Below are 20,926 nucleotides of genomic sequence, written 5' to 3'. Positions count from 1 at the left end.
GTATGTGTATGATAAGTAATATGTACAGCCTCCAGGGAAATACTGTATAAAACATGACAGAAAAGCTTTGAAACACATGAAAGAAGGAGAAAAGAAAGAGGTCCTTAACACTTGTATCTGCGTTGGCTGCATTAAAAACTCATGGCAAAGCATCCAGCACCAACATAAAACTGCCTAAACATACATGTATCCTCCAATCAGATAGACCAAGCAAAGTTCAAGATGCAGTGTTTGCAATATATGTGGAGCACCAGATGAAATGATATTCTGTACAGCTATTTCAGACTTCCACTTTTGTATTGGATTCTTTGATAAAGATTCTTGTAGCATGTAGACAGTGAAATCCTGGTGTAATGAAGTTTAGCGGCAGGATCTGCACTGACTTCAGTGGAATGAGGATTTTAACTACAAAGTACTGGCAGCTTCTATAATTCTGCATCTGTTCTTTTTTTAGCTTTGAAAAGCCAACGTTTACCATCAAAGGGATATGTGATCCTTCACTTACCTTGGACATGTTATACAAGGATGTTAGCTGTCTCTGATAGCACTGATGAATTTCTTGCCAGCTGCTTGAACATGTGTCTGATGAGTCATAGCCTGAAAAAGTAAATTCACGGCAGTGTGAGTAGTTTTACTTCTTGTAGCAGAAGACTCGTTACCTGGCAAAGTTACGCTGTCTTCAGCTCAGTCACATAAACAACTACTCACTCTTAAAAGAAAGTCCATAATGTTTGATGAAACAGCCAGGTTTACTTTTTTTAGAAAACGGAAATAAAGCTCAGGCAACAGCTGGATTATATGAAGCCTGTCTTAATTTATTTACTACTTTTTACTGCTAATTTGGGAGTACTGCAAAAGGTGACTACCGTTACTCTGCTGCACAGCTTCATATAAATTCCAACCATGAATATGTGATCAGTTGTCATATGGAAAAATAAACCCTCCTATCCCAGCATCAGCGATGATGGAAGGATGTTTACAACCTTCATTATTTCATTTTTAAAGCTCTTTAGAATGTTACTGAAAGTTGCTGTCTAGAGGAGATAGTTAATCCAATCATTTAGTGTGAAAGGTCTATAAATACGCTAGAAGTTGCTTCCTAGAACATAACTATACACATATAACAGTATAATATGTTGTTTTGCAAAATGTTTGTGCATAGTATCACGTTGTGTAGAGTAAACCTTGTCTGCAAGTGTGCTAGGAAGGAGCAAACCTGTAACTTCACCTCTATGTGACGTGTCTGTTTGGTGAACTGTCTGCACCAGAGCAAATGATGTTTTAGATGATACGTTTCATGAGCCAAATTTAGTTCTCTGTGCTATGCTCTCACTGTGTCAGAGTTTCTCCTTAGGTCCTCAGTCATTTGACATACTCTTTGCAATTACTGGTTTCTGGGGCAATGAAAAATCAGTGGTTTTGACTTGTAAAACCAAAACATTTTTAGCAGAAAAGAATCTTCTAAAACACGTCTGCCTATACATATGTCCTTAAATGCAGGTTTTTCTTTTTCTGTGTGATTTATTTGTATGTTTTGTTTCGTTTCTTTAAATACTGTAATTTTGTGTAATTCTAAAATCTGGTTTGGATTTGCAAGCATATAATGTCTTTAATATCCTTCAAAGAACTTGAATTGTGTTCTGCGGATTGCTTCTGCAGAAGGACAAAATCACAACATCTCTATTCTTTGAATAGCACCATTATCACTCTGTGTTAATGAAATGATTTCAGTATTACAACAAATGAGTTTTTGAAATCCATTCAGTATTAAAGGGAATTGGATTGTAATTAGAGCATATTTCAAATAGAATAAAAGGATCCATGATATGCTCTTAGCTCTTAAAGCACCTAATCCTATATTAATTGTGCTCTGGGCACATCTGCCCTTATGTGAAGGGGACTTAGACAGTAAGGATGAAAATATTTCAGTGCTTTTGAGGCCAAACAGCTCCTCCAACAGGATGTCATTTCAACAGGAGTAATGTTCAAGAGCACGCAACTGCTCTGCTTCCCTTCTCCATCCCTTGTGTATTGCAGTGTTCTTTGTAGGTTGTCAGGGACTTCGGCTAATGTTATCTTGTGGAGTGGGATCTGTGTTGAATTTTTTATTTCCCTTGTTTGGGCAGGGGAAGATCACAGATTTGCACAACACAGCTGTACTGAAGCAAGACTTGTCCTCTCTGTCTTGTGGTAGTTTTGAATATATTGAATATATTGTTAATTACCATCTTTCTTTCTTTGCAGCCTTTTCCAACACTATTGCTATACTCGAGGTGGCATGCGCCATACTTCCTACACTTGCATCTGTGGCAGGTAAGTCGATGGTTTATACTGAGCTATTGCAATGTTTATTGTCTGTTTCCCACTGGATATTTGTAAAATTGTTCCTTTTTGGCATGTGATGTGTTTGTGAGTGCCAACAGAGTGAGTTTTGAATTGTTTCCTCTGCAGAAGCAAGAGAAAGGTGGCAAGTGTTGTGTCTTAAAGAAATAACCCCGTTACAGATTCTGCTACACTCAAGAGATTCCACAATGAGCGCTGTTGCTGCCAAGATTCCATTTATGCTCACATCTGCGCGACAATTGGCTTTTTTATTAAACAGCGTTATGAAGAAGGGCTTTAGAGCTATTCTCCATTGTTCACAAATACTTTCTTTGAAAAGTATTAGACCTTAAGTATTTCATATGGCTTTCAAACTTCTTTGAGAATGTTAGGATGCACTAAAACTAATTTTCAGGGGTGAATTTTTGAAGTTTTTTCTGCTCTCTCTCTTCTTGCTGAACAGCTGGAGTTGAAGCTATTATATTTGAGAAAATAATATAAAAATTCTCCCTGCAATTGTAAAAATACATGCTTTTACTTCAAAGAATTTCAAGAGATTAGTGTAGGGTATGTGTCAAGGTCAGCTATTTACTGTATGCAGAGATTAATCTTATGTAGTCACTGGAATAAATCTGATCAGAAATTTATGACAGATGAGGCATACCTGTTGGTATATATGCTCTACTGCTATGCACAAGCATTTGCCTGAATTCACATAGGTTTATTGTAAAAAATAATTTCTAAGACGATGACTATAGTATTATATTGCTTTGGGGGTAATGAGGACAATTAGCATCTCTGCTTCTTTCTGTGGTTTACTCAACTGGTTATTTGTAAATGCAATTTTTTCAATTTATATGCAAAATTGCAGTATGAGTAGTTTTATGGCAAATTGTGCATCTAAATTGTTGGAAAAGTTTTCTGTTTTAAGTACCATCATATAACTTGAAAATTAATGTGACACTGCAGTGAGACTTCACCTCAGTGGTATTGTTACAGGCTGAGATGGTAAAATCAAGTTGTCTCAGTGTATGGTTTTCCACAGCCATACAGGTTTCACATTTACTTAGAGCAAACCAGAACCTGTGCTGCAGGATCTGATTTGGGTGCGGAAGCTAGAAACAGGGATGGCATTGCTAAACCTATAGAAACCCCTAGTGACCTTGAAATGCCTTGAAATCCAAACAGTATCCTGATTTGCTGGGATATGGCGTGTTATTGTTATTTAGCTGGGAGATGGTGTTGTATCCTACCGCTACTATCAAAAGTAGAGACAGACTGGATTTAAAAATAAATAAATAAATAAATAGGCCTTTGTCAATAAATTGCTATATTCTGAATGATGCAGTAAGAATGAATAAAATTAACCATTTTAAGCTAGGACTTAATGAAAGGAAAGTAGATCTATTTGATTAATTCAATTAGCATAATAATGGCAGAAGTAATGGACGTTTTTAATTACTATGAAAATGTCATTGTAAATACTACACTTAACTATATTTGAGATTAAAAATAGCTTTTGCAATTAGGGTTTTTGAATAGTTATGTATTATTCTATTCATGCTGAGTTCTGTTGTTTTCCCAGCACTTAAAAGTGTGATATTTTGACAGGATCTTTCTTTCTAGTTACAGGCCTGATAATAATTTCCATAGAAGACAATCATGTTTTTAATTAAAATATGTTTGCTATTCAGGTTTTAAGAAAGATGCTCACTAAACCAGAAAACAAGAGTAATCAATACTGTATTTCAGGTAGAAATCACTTGGTATGCTTTGGGTGCATGCATTTATTGCAGTCTTGGTCCAGTGTTTGCACTCTGCAGGAGACAGGTACTGAATATTCAGTGTGACCAAGTGTGCTTCATGTATTCACTTCTATATATTCACTCTCCAATCAGTTGAGAATAACAACAAATGTGTTAGTGTTATTACTGGTCATAACCTAGCTGGGTTAGTCCTGCAGTTAGTTAGTAATGCTTTCTAACATTGTTAACTTGTAAGCAGTTTGAAGTGCAAACAGATGTTGCATAAGTGCAATTAAATAAGAATAGTACTGATAAATGTAATTGGATTATATTTAACATTAATTTCCAAAGTGTTGACTTCAAAGTAGCATTTAAATGCTAATGAACTTCTTATTGCAGTGCCTTAGTGTAGCAAGTAGCCATTTTTAGAGAGGAAAAGAAAGGTTAAGTTACACGCACAGTGCATCCTGTGACCCTACAATGGATGGCACCCACTGGTGACAAGGCACCAGTATCTCTGCAACCACCATGGAGGCTGTGGTCAGCTGCTATCTGGTGTTGTGCCATCTTAGGTGTAGGTTCAGATCTTCTAGATAGATGCCTCTAGGCAGATTACAGCTCTCACCAGATGATACCAGTGATTACAAATGATGCAGTCCAATAAAACATGTTTCTCTGTCTGAGGATCATCATAAATAAAGCTTTTTAGATAAGGTTAGGGTACTTACTGAATCCGTTTTTCCTTCTTTTTCAATCCAACTTGAAAAAAATTAATCTCTTAGGTGAAAAAGTGGAGAGAAGGCTGTTAACACTTCCCACTAGATTGACTCTATTATTTAAAGCCTGATGGAAATAGTTTGCTTGTTTAGTTCATGGTCTATTGGTTTTTCTTTAGATCTTAATGTAGAGATAATAGCTGCACTTTTTCTTATGTTTGATACTCAGTTTAATCCTGTTCTTAAAATGTTGCTGACATTTTTCTTCTTTCTTTCTTCCGCTCCCTCATTTTGAGAGCTTTCTGATTTAAAGTGTTTTTTGGGGCCTGTTTTTTCCTTCTCTGGTAATCTGAATCTCTTCCTCCTATTCGCATTCTCAGTGGTGTTAATTTGCAGCTTTTCTGCTGCTTCACATAATTCTTTCTGCAACAAACATGTCTGGCACCAGTTAGAGGCAAATTATTAAAGGAATAAAAATAGATATGTAGAAAACTCTTGTAGTATTTTTCAGTTGGGCTGCCTGAAGGCAGGCACTGACATCCCCACACGTGGTGGTTTTTGGAGGTGTGCTGGCCTCCAGGAAGGCAGCAGAGCTCCCGGTGGTCAGCACCTCCCCACAGCACCTCCTTTGAAACCCCAGCTTTGGCACTCTGACACGAGGCCTTTCAACTGTTACTCCTTGGAAAGAAAATAAATATTTTTTACAGGAAGGCTTGTTGGCTTTGCCAGTGCCGGGGGTAGGGAGGGTGTTTTAATTGTTCTGAAGCCACCTGGAAAGTCAGACAATCATTACAAGCAATTCCTGGTTAGCTGTAACGTTTACCTTGTGGGTACACTTCACTGCAGTGAAGTTTCTGTGGCCTTGCTCCTAAGGCATCTTCCCTGCCTCCATCTTGAGGCGGAGGTGAAGGTGCTTCCCCTGAGGGAGGTCTGAGTGCACCGCCCGGCAGCAGCAGGCCGGAGGTGGCCACACAGGTGCAGTAACCCAGGCCAACCCTGCCCTTCTGAGGTGAGAGCTCCCCCCTGCCCTCCTACGGGGCTTCGGTTTGAGCCAGGAACCAGTCCTGGAGTTTACACTGTGGGTTTCTTTCGGTTGACAAACAACTGGGGGAGCTTTCGGGAGCAGATCTCTCGTGCCTCAGTTGCTAACGGGCGTCAAGTCCGTGGGGCCTGCCTAGAGCCAGCCTGAAGTAAACAGATCTCTCACCCCGCTTGCCTCAGACAAAAACAGTGGAATGCATATGGTGTGGGTATCTGGTCTTCCACACCAGCTGCTTCTCTCTGTGGTACAATCCCATTTATGCTACAGAGCCAAGATTTGCATGAAAGATAGGGAGTTTCCAATGCCAAGAAAGATTGTGCTGCTTAATGCTTAAGTAACGGTGGAGAAAAACAGATTTTCATGCATCTTCTGTAACAGTTGGTGCCGAACCTTACAGAAATATTTTGTAAACTAAAACCTTTACGTTAAACTGTGCAAAGGAAATCCCTCATCGTTGTATTTGGAATGCCTATTGTTGAAAACATTCGCGCTGTACTCATATTTGAATATATGACTTGTTTATGCAGCTGGTATGATATATAACACTGAGAGTGCCAGCATATGATGATAAGTAAACAAGTTATCTGCAAATATGTTAGCATGAAGTCATGCCCTTAAGCCTCATGATAATTTTTTTTAAGTTGATCATAAATGCATGCATATGCTATCTGCTTCTATTCCTTTATCCCTATTTTTAGAAAGAGATAAGGAATAGTATATCTAGCTAAAATCCTGACAAACTGCTGTGGAGCATGTGTGTGGATGCCACTTAGGGGAATGTTTTATTTTTGTGTTTTTCCTTAAAAACCAAGCATGTGGATTCACAGTGTCATGCATAGCACCAAGGTCGTTCCAGTTGCTTCCAAGTGCTCCCTCCCTGTCTCCCGTGAATCATAGCTCTCTACCTAGGAAGCAGTTCCTCGGGCAGCACATGATGCTGCATCCTCTTGTCAGTGCTGATGGACTAAAGCAGAGGCAGGAGCTGTCTGTGATGCTGTCAGCTGCCTGTGGAAGCAGAAGGCTAAGGCTGGAAACCCAGTTCTTGCCATACGTGTAGCCTGACACAGAAGGCCTTTCCATGGATTTCACTCTGTTGTCCAGTTATAATTTTTTTCATGCAGAGCAAACTAAATTTGAAAGCGTCCTGGCATGGAAAGCTGCAATCGTGGCCAAAAGAAACTATTCCACAAATGCCCAGGAGACAGGAAATCTCAGAAGGAGGCTCACTTGTGTCTTCATCTTGTATGCAGGTTTTACGGGGCTGTTTTCAGTTATCTGCATGACAGAGTAGGTTCTCAGCTCAGGTGGCCAGGAAGCAAAAAGCAGCCAGCTACTAGCCAGTTGTAAAAATGTGCTTACGCCATTGGACTAACATTACAAAGCAAATCTGTCACAGCCTTAATTCTGTGTGTGTTTTTTTTTTTAACTCTTTATTTAGCAATTTTAATTTTTCCTTTCAATGTTGTATAAGAAATACACTTCCTATCAGACAATCATTCCTACAATTCTAAAATGTTGTCCCTCACTGCCTTAGTATGTACTGATTTCCTACTTGCTAAAAAATAGAGATAAAATGTTACTACTTTGAAATTACTGACATGATCCAGCCCTTTGGATTGAGAGCCTTTGGAGATTTAAGAAGGCATCTGCTTTCTCCTCCATGATCCTTGCTTATGGAATTGTTATATTTGAATGAATTAACGCTCAGTTATGTATCTAAATGATCACAAGTACTGTGAAGGTATCTTGAAAGTAAGCTCTTTCTGGATACAGTGCATATTTACTGGGTTTGTAATTGCACGTATCAGAAGTCTAATATGAGATGTATGTCAGATGGCACGTTGACGTCAGGTACAACAAGATTCACTGAAATTGAGCCTCTGATTCCTTCTACCTAAAATAGGAAGCTATTCTGCCATCATAACTGAAAGAATTAAATTTGAGCAGGATGACCAATACAGCTTTGATAGAGTGAGATAGACTGGCAAGTCATCTTGAGGGGTCAGAGTGATGCCACAGCAACCCTGTTCCAACACATGTATTTTTGGCTATGATATAATTTTTCTACCTTTGTGAAGAGAGAGAACATCTGTCTGAGGAGAATAGTAAAAGGTAGAGCTTGAGATCTTTACCCGTCTTTTAACTGACGTTTGCTAGACCTGGAGGAATAACAGTAGACAAGAGAGGGATGCCAAGACCAAATATAGGTCACTGAGTGGATCACGAAGCTTTAGAAGTGCAGAACAAAGGTCCGTCCTTCTCTGGAGATGTTTTATTCCTGTGAGTCAGCAGTTTAGTCTAAAGGGTTTTCAAGAATAAAAATCTTTTCTTTATAAGGTGATTTTAATAAGAGATGAAAATAGAGTGATGGGTTTTGTGCCAGATATTACTGCTGACATTACATATCACAAATGTTCCTCTAGCAGTGTGCAGTGAATTCATTCCAGCAGAGATCACACATAGCCATGCCAGAGGTGAACTGGAACTGTTTACTTGGACAGCTGATTTTTTCCAGCCCCAGTAACTTGTAAAGCATTTCAAATACTTCAGATTTTTCTCCAGAGGAAACTTGTCTTTTATGCCTCAGAATATTTAACCTTAAATAGGGAAATGTATCAATAATTAAAAAAAAATCCAGAATGAAATAAATAGGTACAGCTTGAAAAATCACACTTACATAATTGCTTTCTTGACACTTTCATGGATTTGCAAAGTATTTCTATGAACTGTGCCGAGTTCCTTCTGCAGAAAGGTCATGTCTTGCAGCCAGAATAGTAAAACGCCCGTTCTGTACCTATTTCAGCTGAGTGAGATGCAGAATGTTATCTTAGCCCATGACTTGGCAGATTCTATGGCAGTATTCACAGACTGCAACATTTCATGCTTAATATACAAAGGCACTGATGTTTACATGTTTACAATGTCACATTTACAATGTTCCTTCTCATGTTGTGTGTTTTAATGTTTCTTCTTGCATTAATTATGCTGCATTTTCTTTTTACCTAGTGGGGAGAACTCATCTGTTCTACATTATGGGCACGCTGGAGCCCCAAATGATAAGACTATTGAAGATGGAGACTTGTGGTAAGTAAAGGTTTAGAGCTTGTCTGATGTTTTTGTTACACTGCTGGCTTTTTTTCAATATATGTACTCCTGGACTTAATTAGTAAAATGATGGCTGCATAAGGAGAAAAGGTCTAATCTTTAAAACAACATGTAATTTTGCATGCCAGGCTATTCTGGTTTCTTCCAAAGGTTCTGTATACCTTTATCCCCAGTAGAAGGGGAATGGGCTATTGTTTTCAAACTGCTCTGTTCCAACGGCACATGAGAATATAGTTTAAGAAGTGACTGTAATTTAAATAAGGACACTTGTAAAAATTGGAATCTAATTTTGCTTTTGAAATTCAGATCCAAACCTCAGCTCTGATGGTCGGGGGTTGAGAGGGTGTTCACTACTTTTAAGAAAAATGGTATAAAATTGTAATGTAGATGATACATTCCAAGTGCCTTCATGCACCCAGACACCCTAGCCTGAAAGTGGACTTTTTGAACATGAGAGGTGATCAAACTCAGCTCAGTTCAGGTTAGGTCAGGGTGCTTCTAGTCCTGGATTGTGCCCAAAAAAATAAAATAAAATAAAAAAATAAATCCTTAGAATTTAACATCGCAAGAATATGACTGCAAATACCGCACATTTCTCTGCACTTGTATTACATTCCACATGCTTTGTAGTATCGCTGCAGATAAAAGCAGTGTGAATAAAATCACCAAAGACGTTACTATAAATTTCAAGACAAACCTAATTGTGTGGTGTGTAGCAGAGCAGAATATAGCTTTTGTACTTCACCTCTGAGGACTTTGATCAAAAAACCTACATTTGTAAAAGGACAAAACTAGTTCCGGAGGAGTTAATCACAGATATTTAGTGGAGGATATGTATTAGATTACTTTTGTAGCATGTGCAAAGAGACTGCAGGTATGTATTTTCACAGTTGGATATAAAGATGTGGAGGAAAGCAAATGAGTATTATCATAGGCTCAGAAGCTGTTGTGGGAAATAAATTGGTTCTCAGGGTTATCAAAAGTTTTTTAAAAAAGCTGGTACATCTACAGAGACTGCAGAGTGCACTTAATTACAGATACGTTTCTTTTTAATACTGTAAAAAATCTTTAAAAGCTTATTGTACAATAGTTTATGTATTATATTCATCTGTGGTGAATAGTTTACTCAATCAATCAAATACTAATACTAATTTATTGCAGTATAATAGCTTTGACTTATTGATCACGTTGTGTTTGGATAGGTAATAATCTATGAGGTTTCTTTTGAACAGGTAGGGCACACCAACGTGCTTCTGTATTGACTTTGGCATTTGATTATGTTTGCAAAAAAAAAGACAACATGTAGCCTAAAGGAAATCACAGCTTATGTTACTGAGAGAAGATACACCACAATGTATTACAATGTCCTGTACTTAAAATTAAGACATTTAACAGTGAGGGGGATAATATTGCTGGGAGAACTCAGGGCTGAAGTATATAAATAGAAGCTCTTGCAGGCAGCAGCTCTACATAGTAGCCATCTCAACAAAAAAAGCAAGGATTAACCCAGTTTGAAGTACCCTCTTCCTGAAATGGTCCAGCCTCACGTCTTGATCAGATCAAGTTTGTTAGGTGTAGATTGGATCTTAGTGAATAGGTGCTCAGATCAGCTTGACCTAATCATCTCTTTCCTAGTGGAAGAACAGGATGACAAGGTTAGCCTGGTTGTGCTCACTGGGGTACAAGATAAGCCTCGTGCTCACTAGCTGGTCTCCAGTACTGTGCTGTGTTAACCCTGGCTTGGTCTAGCTCTGTCTGAGCAGCTGCTGATATCATGAGTAGTTTGGGACCCAGCTCTTAGCAAGTGTCTTGAGTAAGTTTTGTTCCCTTCCCACTAACCCCTTTCAGGAGCGCTTTCTCTGAGTGCACAAGCGCCTGCCCAGGCTGTGTCTCTGCCCCTACCTCTTGCCTTGCCTCAGAGGCATGTGGAAGCCAAACTGTGCTCCACACATGGTTTTATTAGCATTTTTCTCAAGTGCATGTAAAGAAGTTGGAAAAAAAAAAAAAAAAAGAAATAATTGCATTTGTATGAAGACTATTTAAAAATATACTGATTTTCCACAGTTTAAAGAAGCCATGCTAACTTACTTCAGTAGAATACAAATTATCACAAGGAACTTCCTGGGTGATTATACTGTGTGCTTTTACAAATTTACAATTTGGGTGTAGGCGTGCCTATAGTGCATACAGAATAGGTTGTTAAAATGACAGCATGCTGATTTGCATGTATATGTTAAGAGTTCATGTGTTTGACTCTCAATTAAGCTTTTGAACAGCTACTGGGAGCCCTCTGTTGGATAGTTTTAGTCTCTTCCCTGAACATAAGGAAAAGCAATTTCTCTTTTGGTGAAAAAGAAGCGTTTAAAGGGTTATTTCTGCTGCTGCCAGTAATTTGGGTATAAATCTAATGTAACAACTCCATAGAATAATGGAATAATAGAATCAGAAGATTGGGTACTCGGTGTGGTTTTTATTAAATTATTCAGTAGAATTTCAAGTCTTTTTCTTGAAATGATTTAGTTGATATGAAAAACATTCAAGAGTTTTGCAGAAATGTGCAGCTTGGGTTTCTTATATGCTAAGTATTACAATGCAGTAGCTGTCAGTAAATACATCAACAAAGCACCTGAATATTAGAAAAAATAGATTTGTAGGACTAATGTTTTGCTTCTTTCAAACCCTTGACTGCATGCTTTGTTTGCTCTTTGAAGAATATTAGTTACAAGGATTTGCTGGTATCAACAAGAGATCATAGGCAAGAATACTTGGTGTATTGCAATTTTAAAAAATATATTTTTAGACTGTTACTCAGACCTCTCATTTAAAAAATGTCACATCTAGAACACTGATTTTATTACTTTCATTTTTGATAATTAATCTACATGAAGTGGGTTTATTTCTGTAAGAAACTGGTATAGAATTAAATTGCCAACATTGCATAATAATCCACATTTTTATAGGTGTAGCTTCTGTGCTAGAAGACCTCAGTACAAGACAGGGACTGTAAAGAGAATTTCTGGCACTTTTTAATGTGGACTGTCTTGCTAAGCAGGGCTGTCATTTTCAGCCTATTAAATATTAAAAATGAAGTAGCTAACACGAAGAATTACAATTGACATAGAAATCAGTATTTTAGGGTTTCAATATTCAATAGGCATGTGCAAAGCACTGAACTGATATTAAATGTAAATATTGCAATTATGGCAAGTCAGTGTTTTACATAAATAATTCATGTTGTATAACATTTATGTAGTGGACATGTAAATGAATATGGTCAATGTGATCTAAAACAAACACTTTTCCTAAGCAAGCATCTATTATCTCCATGGTCAGAGGTCATGCAGATAAATTGCTAGGCTGAGCACCCTTGTGAATCACAGTGCTGTGCACTCTGCCTGTTCACTTGGTATTACATTTAAATAAACTCTTCTGCTCAAAATGTTAAAAATCACTATTACAGATGTCTACAGTGCTGTCATGGCCAGGCTAAGATACAAATACTGATTTTCTTCTGTCATCTTAAACCTGTGACAGCTCAGATAGAAACTGAGCCCAAGACTGAGGTTTACTGCATTATCTCAAGGTGTTGCATTATTCATTGCGTGCTAAGACGCTTGCTGTTTCAGTGGTGAGACTGTGGCTATGTTTTGTAATTTGGAAAGTGGAGCCATAAGCAGTTCTAGTTTACAATCTCCTGTCCTGTTCATGAGAGGCCTCCATCAGGGTCAGAGTTGGGAAGTAACCACAACCTATTTTTCAGTGTTTTTCGGGGCCCCACCGCCCATACCAACACAGTTTGGATAACGAAAGGTCTTTCAAAGTTTAGTGGGAAGATTTGACTCCTTGCCATGCACAAATCTGGTGCAAATAAGCACCTAGGGTCCTGTCATGTGGTGTCCCTGGTGTTACACCTGCTTCCTGGGCCAGTTTCTCTCAAGCTCTCCTTTTGCAGCTATTCTGCGTTCGTTCAGACTAGAGGAAGGGATTGGTTCAGTGGTTGGAGAGCCCTCATGGGATGCAGGAGTCTCTGGTCTCAGCTCTTCTCAGACTGATCTCAGAGAGCAGCTGGAAGTTAGGACTTGACCCTGGGAAGTACCTTTCATGAAAAATTCAGTAGAAGCCACAGCATTTCTGCGAAAAGCTTCGGTCTCAACAAATCAGCATCTGAAAATCTGCTTCCTTAAAGAAGAAGGAAACAAAGCCCATTGGGTCCTTCCTTCTGCCCTGCCAGATGTTGCCGTGTGGAGCCACACCATAGCTGTGGGGAAAGGAGAAAATCGGCCATCGGGACAGGTGGGGTGCGGCCTGGGAAGTGTGGGGCCAGACAAACGTCTGTCCTCACCTTTGCGGTTCATTGCTTTGTTGTAGGAACCCTCAGATGAAAGTGTCTACATTACATTTTGATTCTGAGAACGCATTCAGGAAAATGATAGTTTATTGCATTCATTTCGCTGCCTTGCGGTTCGTGCCACCTGCCTTTGTTGATTCCTGGCATTGCCGCGGTGCTGAAGGCATGTCAGGAGTTGATTGTGTTACTGCGATTGATCAGCAGGGCTCCTGCAACGTTTGACAAATACAAAATGCTTCTATGATCTTAAAATAAAGATTGATCCTTCATGATGAAGCTCTCGCTTAAATAACAGAACTGTGAGAAAATAAGCCTGACCCCAGATGTCACTGAAATAGACATGGCTATTACCTGAGATGGCTTTCTGCACGTGTCCTGAGTTGCAGGTCTTTGTCTTTCATGGCTTCTGACAAATTTCTCTCAGGGAAAATTCAGCACTTATTAAACCAACTTTTGTTGGCAAGTTTACTGACCTTTTAGCACTTGATGACATTTTTTGTTGATTAGTTGGTCCATTCTTTGCAAAATGCTGAATGTAATTGTATATTCTGAAGCACTTGGCATGTTTACCACTTTGAAATACCCTCCTAAGTCAGGATCTTAAGGAAGATCTCCCTGCTGCCTGGCACAGTCCTGTCCACGCAGACCCTGGGCTGCGTCAGCAGGTCCCCAGCTCATGAAGTACTGCTCATGAAGTACAGCAGACCTGAGAGAGAGACACCATTAACCTTGTATTCACAGTGTGTATTCACATCTGTTTATAAAATAAAACTACCTTTAAAAGTTTCAGCAGAAACAGGTTGGATTGTCAAATTGTGTCTTTCAATTTATTTGACTGTTTCTTTGAATGCTCTCAGATTTAAGCTCACTGATTGTAATGAAGCATTGGAAAGAATAGGGTATCTTTGGTGGAGCAGAATATTTCCTGCTGCAAAGGTTCACAGCTGTTTAGGTGACCCACCAATGATGTCAGGAAAACAAGTTTTACTTGCAAGTAGTTTTATTGCATTTCAGTACCAGAATTTAAGCACTAGAAAAGTTTTATTAATGCCACAAAACCTGTTTTACATTCTGTTACAGAAGTGCAATCGTAGCCTAATGCATCTATGTGAGATGTTTCAAATGTGTCTTGGCTGTATTGACAGGTATTTTTATTTGCTTAGTCAAATAGTGGAGCTGGGCACATGGAAGGCAACCTAGTATTGCAAAAAGATTTTATTGGAATAATTTAACTCTGAGGTATATTTCTTTCCTTGGTAATGCCAGTTAAATAATAAAAGGGATAATATTGACACCAGGGGGCACTAAAATAAACGCTCTCTGGAAGGAATTAAGTATTGACCTATGGTTTGATACTGGCAATGTTTTGATATCATACCAGAGCAAAGGCTCAGCACCAACCAGGAGCATTGTCTCTGCATGTAATGTACATTCCACTTATGTTGTGCTAAATTTGTGTTTGCTTCCTTCTATTTGACACTTATACGTGCCTTTTTATAAATATGTTAATATTATAATTTCTGGTGCTCTCAGAAGATCCTGTTTTAACTTCTAGTGCTCCTCCTCTTGTCATTTCAGAAGCTTTGTTATAGGGAGCTTGACTGCATGTATAAGCATTTAAGACAGATTTTTCTGGGTGAAACAGGAAAGTTACTAAGTTTTCAGGGGTCTTTATTGTTTAATTACTCTAAAGATATGAAGGACCATTTTTAGATCTTCTGGAGTTGTTGATCACTCTGAGGTGTACAAAGAACATTGTAAAAGAGTTGCTTGTTACAAGAACTGGTCAAATCCAGTTGTCCATGTTTATTCATAGAGGCAAGGTCTTCTATTCACTAAAATATGCTACTTTTCTAATTTTACCTCTTTTTCATCTGAAAGCATAGTACAGAGGTTTCTAGAATTAAGAGCTGTCATTTTCTATATAAGCTGTGTGCATACATCTTTTACATATGCACACAATATGCATACGCAGTATATATATTTCCTTGAAACTATCAGTATATTTCCCTTAGTATTATAGAGTTTTATTTGTAGAAAAATCATTGTTCATCTTTCTGCAGTAATGAGTAAGCGTGTAACCTGAAAGGACTTTTTGTGAGTGCTGGAGCTATGTTTTAGGAAAATATCAAGAAGACTTTCAACTACTTGATTAAAAGATAGGTTAGCTTAAAAAAAGATATACTGCACACAGAGAAGTTTGTTGCGACTCTTTTCCAAATTGAATTTACATTGTTTTACAAAGTTTTATGGTATTAATGCCAACCTATAAACCAAACCGCATTTGTCCAGGTGGGGGCAATGTTGCATTAAAAAGCAGGAACTGACCAATCTTTTTGCATCAGATAATAGAAGTCCTCCCTTTTCCACCCCCAAGTACTTCATTGTCTGCTATTAAAACAATTTATCCTACGGAACAAAATATTGTATTTATTACTTCTTGAAAGCACTGCTTTTAAGATCCCAGGATATTAATGTGTCAGATGTAAATGCTCATCTATTTTATGTGGGTGAGGCTAGTATTTTCATTTGCCCTTGTACATTTTTTATGCATTTTGAAGTTTGGTAATATAATAATATGCAAAAATTATGGTTAGCTTTAACCTTTCAGTCTGCAGTTTTGAAACAACTTGTTAGTTATGGTTTTGTTTCTAATAATAATACAAAGTACATTGCTACTACTTACTGGTTGATTGCAAAATCAACTGGCTATCCATTTCTGAAATAATTCCTTTGGCCTGATTCCTCTGGTTTGCGTAGCATTTACTATTTTCATCAAGTGTAGGTATTTTTCTTCCTGTTGTGCTTATAGACTATATTAATTTAATGCTAATCTACAAAAATTGATTTGTTTAAATATAGAAAAGTATATTTGCTAGAATTGTCAATAGTATTCCTCTAATAGATTGTGTGTTCTGGATAATTCAGGGCTTTGGGATTGCCTGCTGTTACAGATGTATAAGCCTTTTAGCCAAAGGAGAGATCACTAAGTAATAACATGTTTGCTATAACAAATTTTAGCTTTCTTTTAAACACCATGTTATGGCCTGCTTATTAGTTTGATGGTCTTCATACGTTGTAGTGCATATGATATTTTTTTAATTATCACCTGCAAATGAGATTCATCTTTCATATTTTTAGATTAACATTCTCAACAGAGCCTCAAGAAACCTGAGGACATGAAGTTGCTTTGGCTGTTGCTGGACTGACTTGGCTAGGGTTGCTTAAATAAAACAAGTGGGGTACAGTTTAGTATTTTTAAATAGCTGTTGATTTAATATTGATCATTCACAACTGCCATTTAGTTTAATCCATCTTTTGTGGTGGTCTTTGTTAACACAGATACACATATAGGATTTAGAAAATACTCCTACAGATGTTGCTTGTCTTGGACAGATTTCAGTAGCAAAGTCTTTCTTACTGTTCTTGGTGTGGGGAACTCAATCATATAGGTCAGAATACAATTGTAGAGGGAGTCTTAAACTAATATATGGCTCCAAGTGAAGGTGCCATTAATCTCCAGCACACCCTTTGTGTTTCCCCCATGAACCAGGTGTAATTCCCAGACCCTGCATTCTGGGCAACGTTGGGTCTCTTCCCTTGTGTCTGGTCAGGGAGCCCCTTGTTATTCCTGTGGTGGAGGCATGACTCTGAGCCAAGGCCTCGCAAGGAGTCTTTCTGGTATAGTACTGCTCCACTTTTTGGCTGAGCCAATTTAAGTCTTTAAAGCAAGAATATTTCTAATTTAAATTGTACATTGCCATATACTGTACTTCCAGCTTGAGGTGCTGCTAAGAACAGTAGTGGTTTTGTTTTGTTGTTGTTTTTCTGAATAGAAAAAAAAATGTTCTTACTGGCAAAACAGCAGACTCATTTAGGGATGGGCAGCATCAGCTTCCTTTTCTGAAGAACTAGTTGCTGCCTTCATTACTGCACACTTGGCTTGAACATTTGGACCTTCTCTCTGGGAAAGGGCTAGGAACTCTTCTTTTGCCTTCGGTTGGCATCTTCTGTACAGCATTCTGAACCCCCTGTCTTTTGAAAAGTGGTAATTTAGAGGTTGCTTGAACAATCGCAAGAACAACTACAGGAAGTCAAAACAAAAACAAACAAACAAAAAGTCCCACCCCCAAAAAAAATAAAATCCTACATGAACTGGTACCATTAGTCATTGTCTCAGTTTTCATTGTGGAAAAATTTGGAAGCTTTAACCTTTTGCTGGCAGGACTGTGTGTGTGTAAGCGTGCACACATAAGAGAATTTGATAGTATTTACAGTGAAAATCAATGAGTAGAGGTCTGACACTTCACCTACTCCTGTAATCTCCAGTGGTTGTTTGCCCAGGTCAGAGTGTCCAAAAACGGCTGCTGAAAGCTAAGGCTCCTAAGTCCAAATGTTAGCACCTAAGAATGGTGGCCTGAATCAGAAACATCAAACTTCTGCCATTCAGCTTCAGTAGGTACTTTTCACTTCTAGACATCTAGAAATTGAATGTATGAGTTAATTGCAAAATTTTGGTAACTTGAAAAAGCAGCTGCCTTGTTCCTATCCTGTGCTGGTATCTCATACTCTGGTGAGGAGCTGATGAGGTTTGTTCTTGTCAGTGTGACTGGGAAGTGTGCAGCTGCCAGTACAGGTTTCTCCTTGCACGTTTCCTTCTCTTCCCTGCAGCTCTGACATCCTTGCTCCTTGTTTGAGCAAGTCAGCCAGATACTGTGTTCCCAGTATGGAGCTCGTGGCAGTTGGCCAAAGTGTCACGTTTGCAGCCATCTCTGTGTTAGGTTGACTTTTCAGCAAAGAATTCTCTGCTAAAGAGAGTACTGTCACTTACTAAATATGCCAATTAAAAATGGATAATAGTTACGATAAGGAAACCAGGAAAAGACATTCATTCAGCAAAAAGGCGATCCAGTTGTCAGAACTTTACCTGTCAGTTTGCCTGATCTTTGGCATATTGCCTGCATGGGTCTAGCAGAAGTGTGAAGCAGGCAGTAGAGACACTGTGCCTGCTGTGTCTTACAAAGCCTTGAGTGCTGCCTCACCCTTCTCCTAACGTGGCAATACTAGCTTGGGTTCCCAATCCCCTTTTTGTATGCTTCTTTCTATACTGGGGACATCCGTCTGCTTACCAGAAACAATGGGAGATGGCTCTCAGGGGTGAATTTAGCCATGAACAAGGTAATCAAAAGGGTTTTGTTTGTTTGTTTGGTTTTTGGCTCTTTGCTCTGGCAAACATTTTTAAAGCGACATTGATGCAAACTGCATGGGGGTGAAAGAGGGACGATCCTTGATCATGGAAATTGGTTTATTTAGTGCAGAAGCATAAGGCAGTTGTCTTCAGTTTCTTCCACAGACAAATATTGCAAACAAGGAATTCCTTCTCAACCTGCTTATGAAAAGAATCAGAAGTAGTACAGAAAATCTTACAATGTGGGTGTTTACTGAGCCAACTCCTACGTCCAGCTCATTCAGTGAATTCAATGACATTTAGATTTCATATCCTCTGAGATAAATGGATCTGAAATTCTTCTGCTTGGCTCATATTACTGAGTGAGATGACACTCCCACGTGGTGTTGTTGTTGGTTTAGGAAACCATTTTTTCTCTGCAATACAGATGGAGCAGCAGAGCAGAAGGGCGCACCTTCCCCAGCGACCTCAGGGCATAACCATGGCACACCCACGTGCAGCTGCACATCTCTGCATCAAGCTGCTGCACCGCTTCTGTGAGCTGCCGTTTCTGTCTGTTGTAGTGAGAGGAAGCCCTAGTCAGGGCACGAACACCCGGAGAAGGTTTTCTGTTTGATTGCTGTTTTTCTTGTTCTTTTTGATAACCCAAACTTGCATTTGTTCTTGCCACAGCTACTGAGGATCCTGAAGTTGGCATCATGGGCATACAGTCTCCTCTCCTTCAAAATTCAGTGAAGACAGATCTTTTTGTTTTAGCCTTTCCTTTTTGGAGCAAAGCTTAATTGCGTATCTTGTCATCTCTCTGAGAGAAGGTTGAGACAAGCCTCCCATTTGCTGTAATAGTCTGGGAAAGCCTTTAGTGAGACAGTGCTACAAAAGGAACAAATATGGGGAATCCATGGCGAAGGTGGACATGAAGAGACAGTTGAGGACAAGTGAAAATATGAGCCATATATAAATCACAGCAAAATGTGTGTAACAGAATAGTTGCACTGGCATTTTGTGTCTCTAATTGCATTACCTGTGTGGGCTCCATGATCTTCTCTTGAACACGAGACTTGCACAAAGAGTGATGTTTTCTTGTGACTATCCAGAGCCCAATTTCCTACACACAAAATATTCTCTAACATTTTTCCAAGGTTGTTCTAAGCTGCAGGGGTGTTGCCAACAAAAAGCTGGCCTTACAATCAGCAAGCCAAGTCTGGCTTCGGGACAGAGCCAGTACAGGCTCTCTCTGTACCATGTCAGATGGAATCTGGACAGAGCAGAGCACCTCTTCCAAAAAAGCTTCCCAAGCATGGTAGGACTTTACCCTATTCTGTTCCAGCTCTGTACTGAGTTTTGTGATGTTATCTTACACAGGGTTGTTTTTTTTTTTAAATTGGTAATACTTGGCTAGTCATGATACAAGTGGATGAAAAAGTGTGTGTCACTTAAACTCTCCATTTTCTTACTTCTGCTATCATTTACTATAATTTATTCTTGTGGTTGGCTATTAAGCCACCCTATTTCCAAATCACCTGGCGCATTTCCAAAGATGTATCTCATAGAAATACTGATACCTATTTCCCTCAAGCTTGAAATTGCCTTGAAGTGTTTAACCAAACAGTCAGATTTTGTTAGTGTGTGACTACTTCAAGATTTAATTGCTCATGAAGTCTAAAGCACAAAGCGTGCTCTCTGCGAACTCGGAGCAGAGTGTGATGAGTTCATACAGAATAAAATCTCCAGCTGGGGATAACTTGCTCGTATTGCAGTAAGAGGAGGAAAAGATTGTGCGTACATTTGTTCCTGTTGTCCTGGAACAGGGCTGGCACCAGTTCATCTGCATGGTGCTCATCAGCGTCTTGGTTGATAATGGCTCAGAACCCTAAAACCTCAGTAAACGTAGCTGAGTAAAGTGCATCGGGAATCATTGCTGTGCACCTTTAACCTGAGGGACGAGGAGGGCATAGTACGACGTGGTGGTATCAGCTTTCTAATTGCTGGTCCAGGAGCCTGCCTGGGGGAAGGGGGGGGTTGTTCTGAGAGCAGGCGGTGGGGGTCCGCACACCCCGCTGCATGGGGGGAGTCCCCGGGGGTCTCAGGCAGTGGTGGCTCTGCGGCATTAACCGAGGGAGATTAATTTGTTTTTATAACTCTCCTGAGGAGACCCAATTCTGACTGTGCACGCAGAACATCTCTCTAGAGCAGCAAGGTGACCGTTTTGCAGATTAGGTTAAAGTAGCTGTAGGTTTCCCAAGAAATGCCTGCGAGAGCTTGTCGTTGGGTTGGATTGGTGGTTGGATCACTAGCGATTCATGCACATGGCTCAGATACCCCAAATAAAGTATTCCTTCCCATTGTGATATTGGCCATAATTTGCTTCAGTGCCTGGCAGTTTCAAATTATTTGACAATAAAAATGTCAGCAAGCCTATAAAAGTTAAACACATGCTTAGAAGAAGATGATGCTTTACTT

At 39.1% G+C, this 20,926-nt stretch overlaps 1 protein-coding gene across 2 annotated transcripts in view; it reads left to right on the top strand.

Annotated features, from left to right (window-relative positions):
- The window catches only part of PEPD (peptidase D), a 137,704-nt gene that overhangs the window by 76,082 nt on the left and 40,696 nt on the right, over positions 1-20,926 (top strand). For both annotated transcript variants that reach the window (XM_082769798.1, XM_082769797.1), the window contains exons 10-11: positions 2,245-2,313; positions 8,832-8,909. In XM_082769798.1, coding sequence (XP_082625924.1) covers positions 2,245-2,313; positions 8,832-8,909 — 147 coding nt within the window. The remainder of the gene's footprint in view (positions 1-2,244; positions 2,314-8,831; positions 8,910-20,926) is intronic.

The sequence above is a fragment of the Aythya marila genome (assembly GCF_965140915.1).
Source record: "Aythya marila genome assembly, chromosome: 12".
In the NCBI taxonomy this organism is placed as follows: domain Eukaryota; kingdom Metazoa; phylum Chordata; class Aves; order Anseriformes; family Anatidae; genus Aythya; species Aythya marila.
This window is presented reverse-complemented; position numbering and strand designations above follow the sequence as displayed.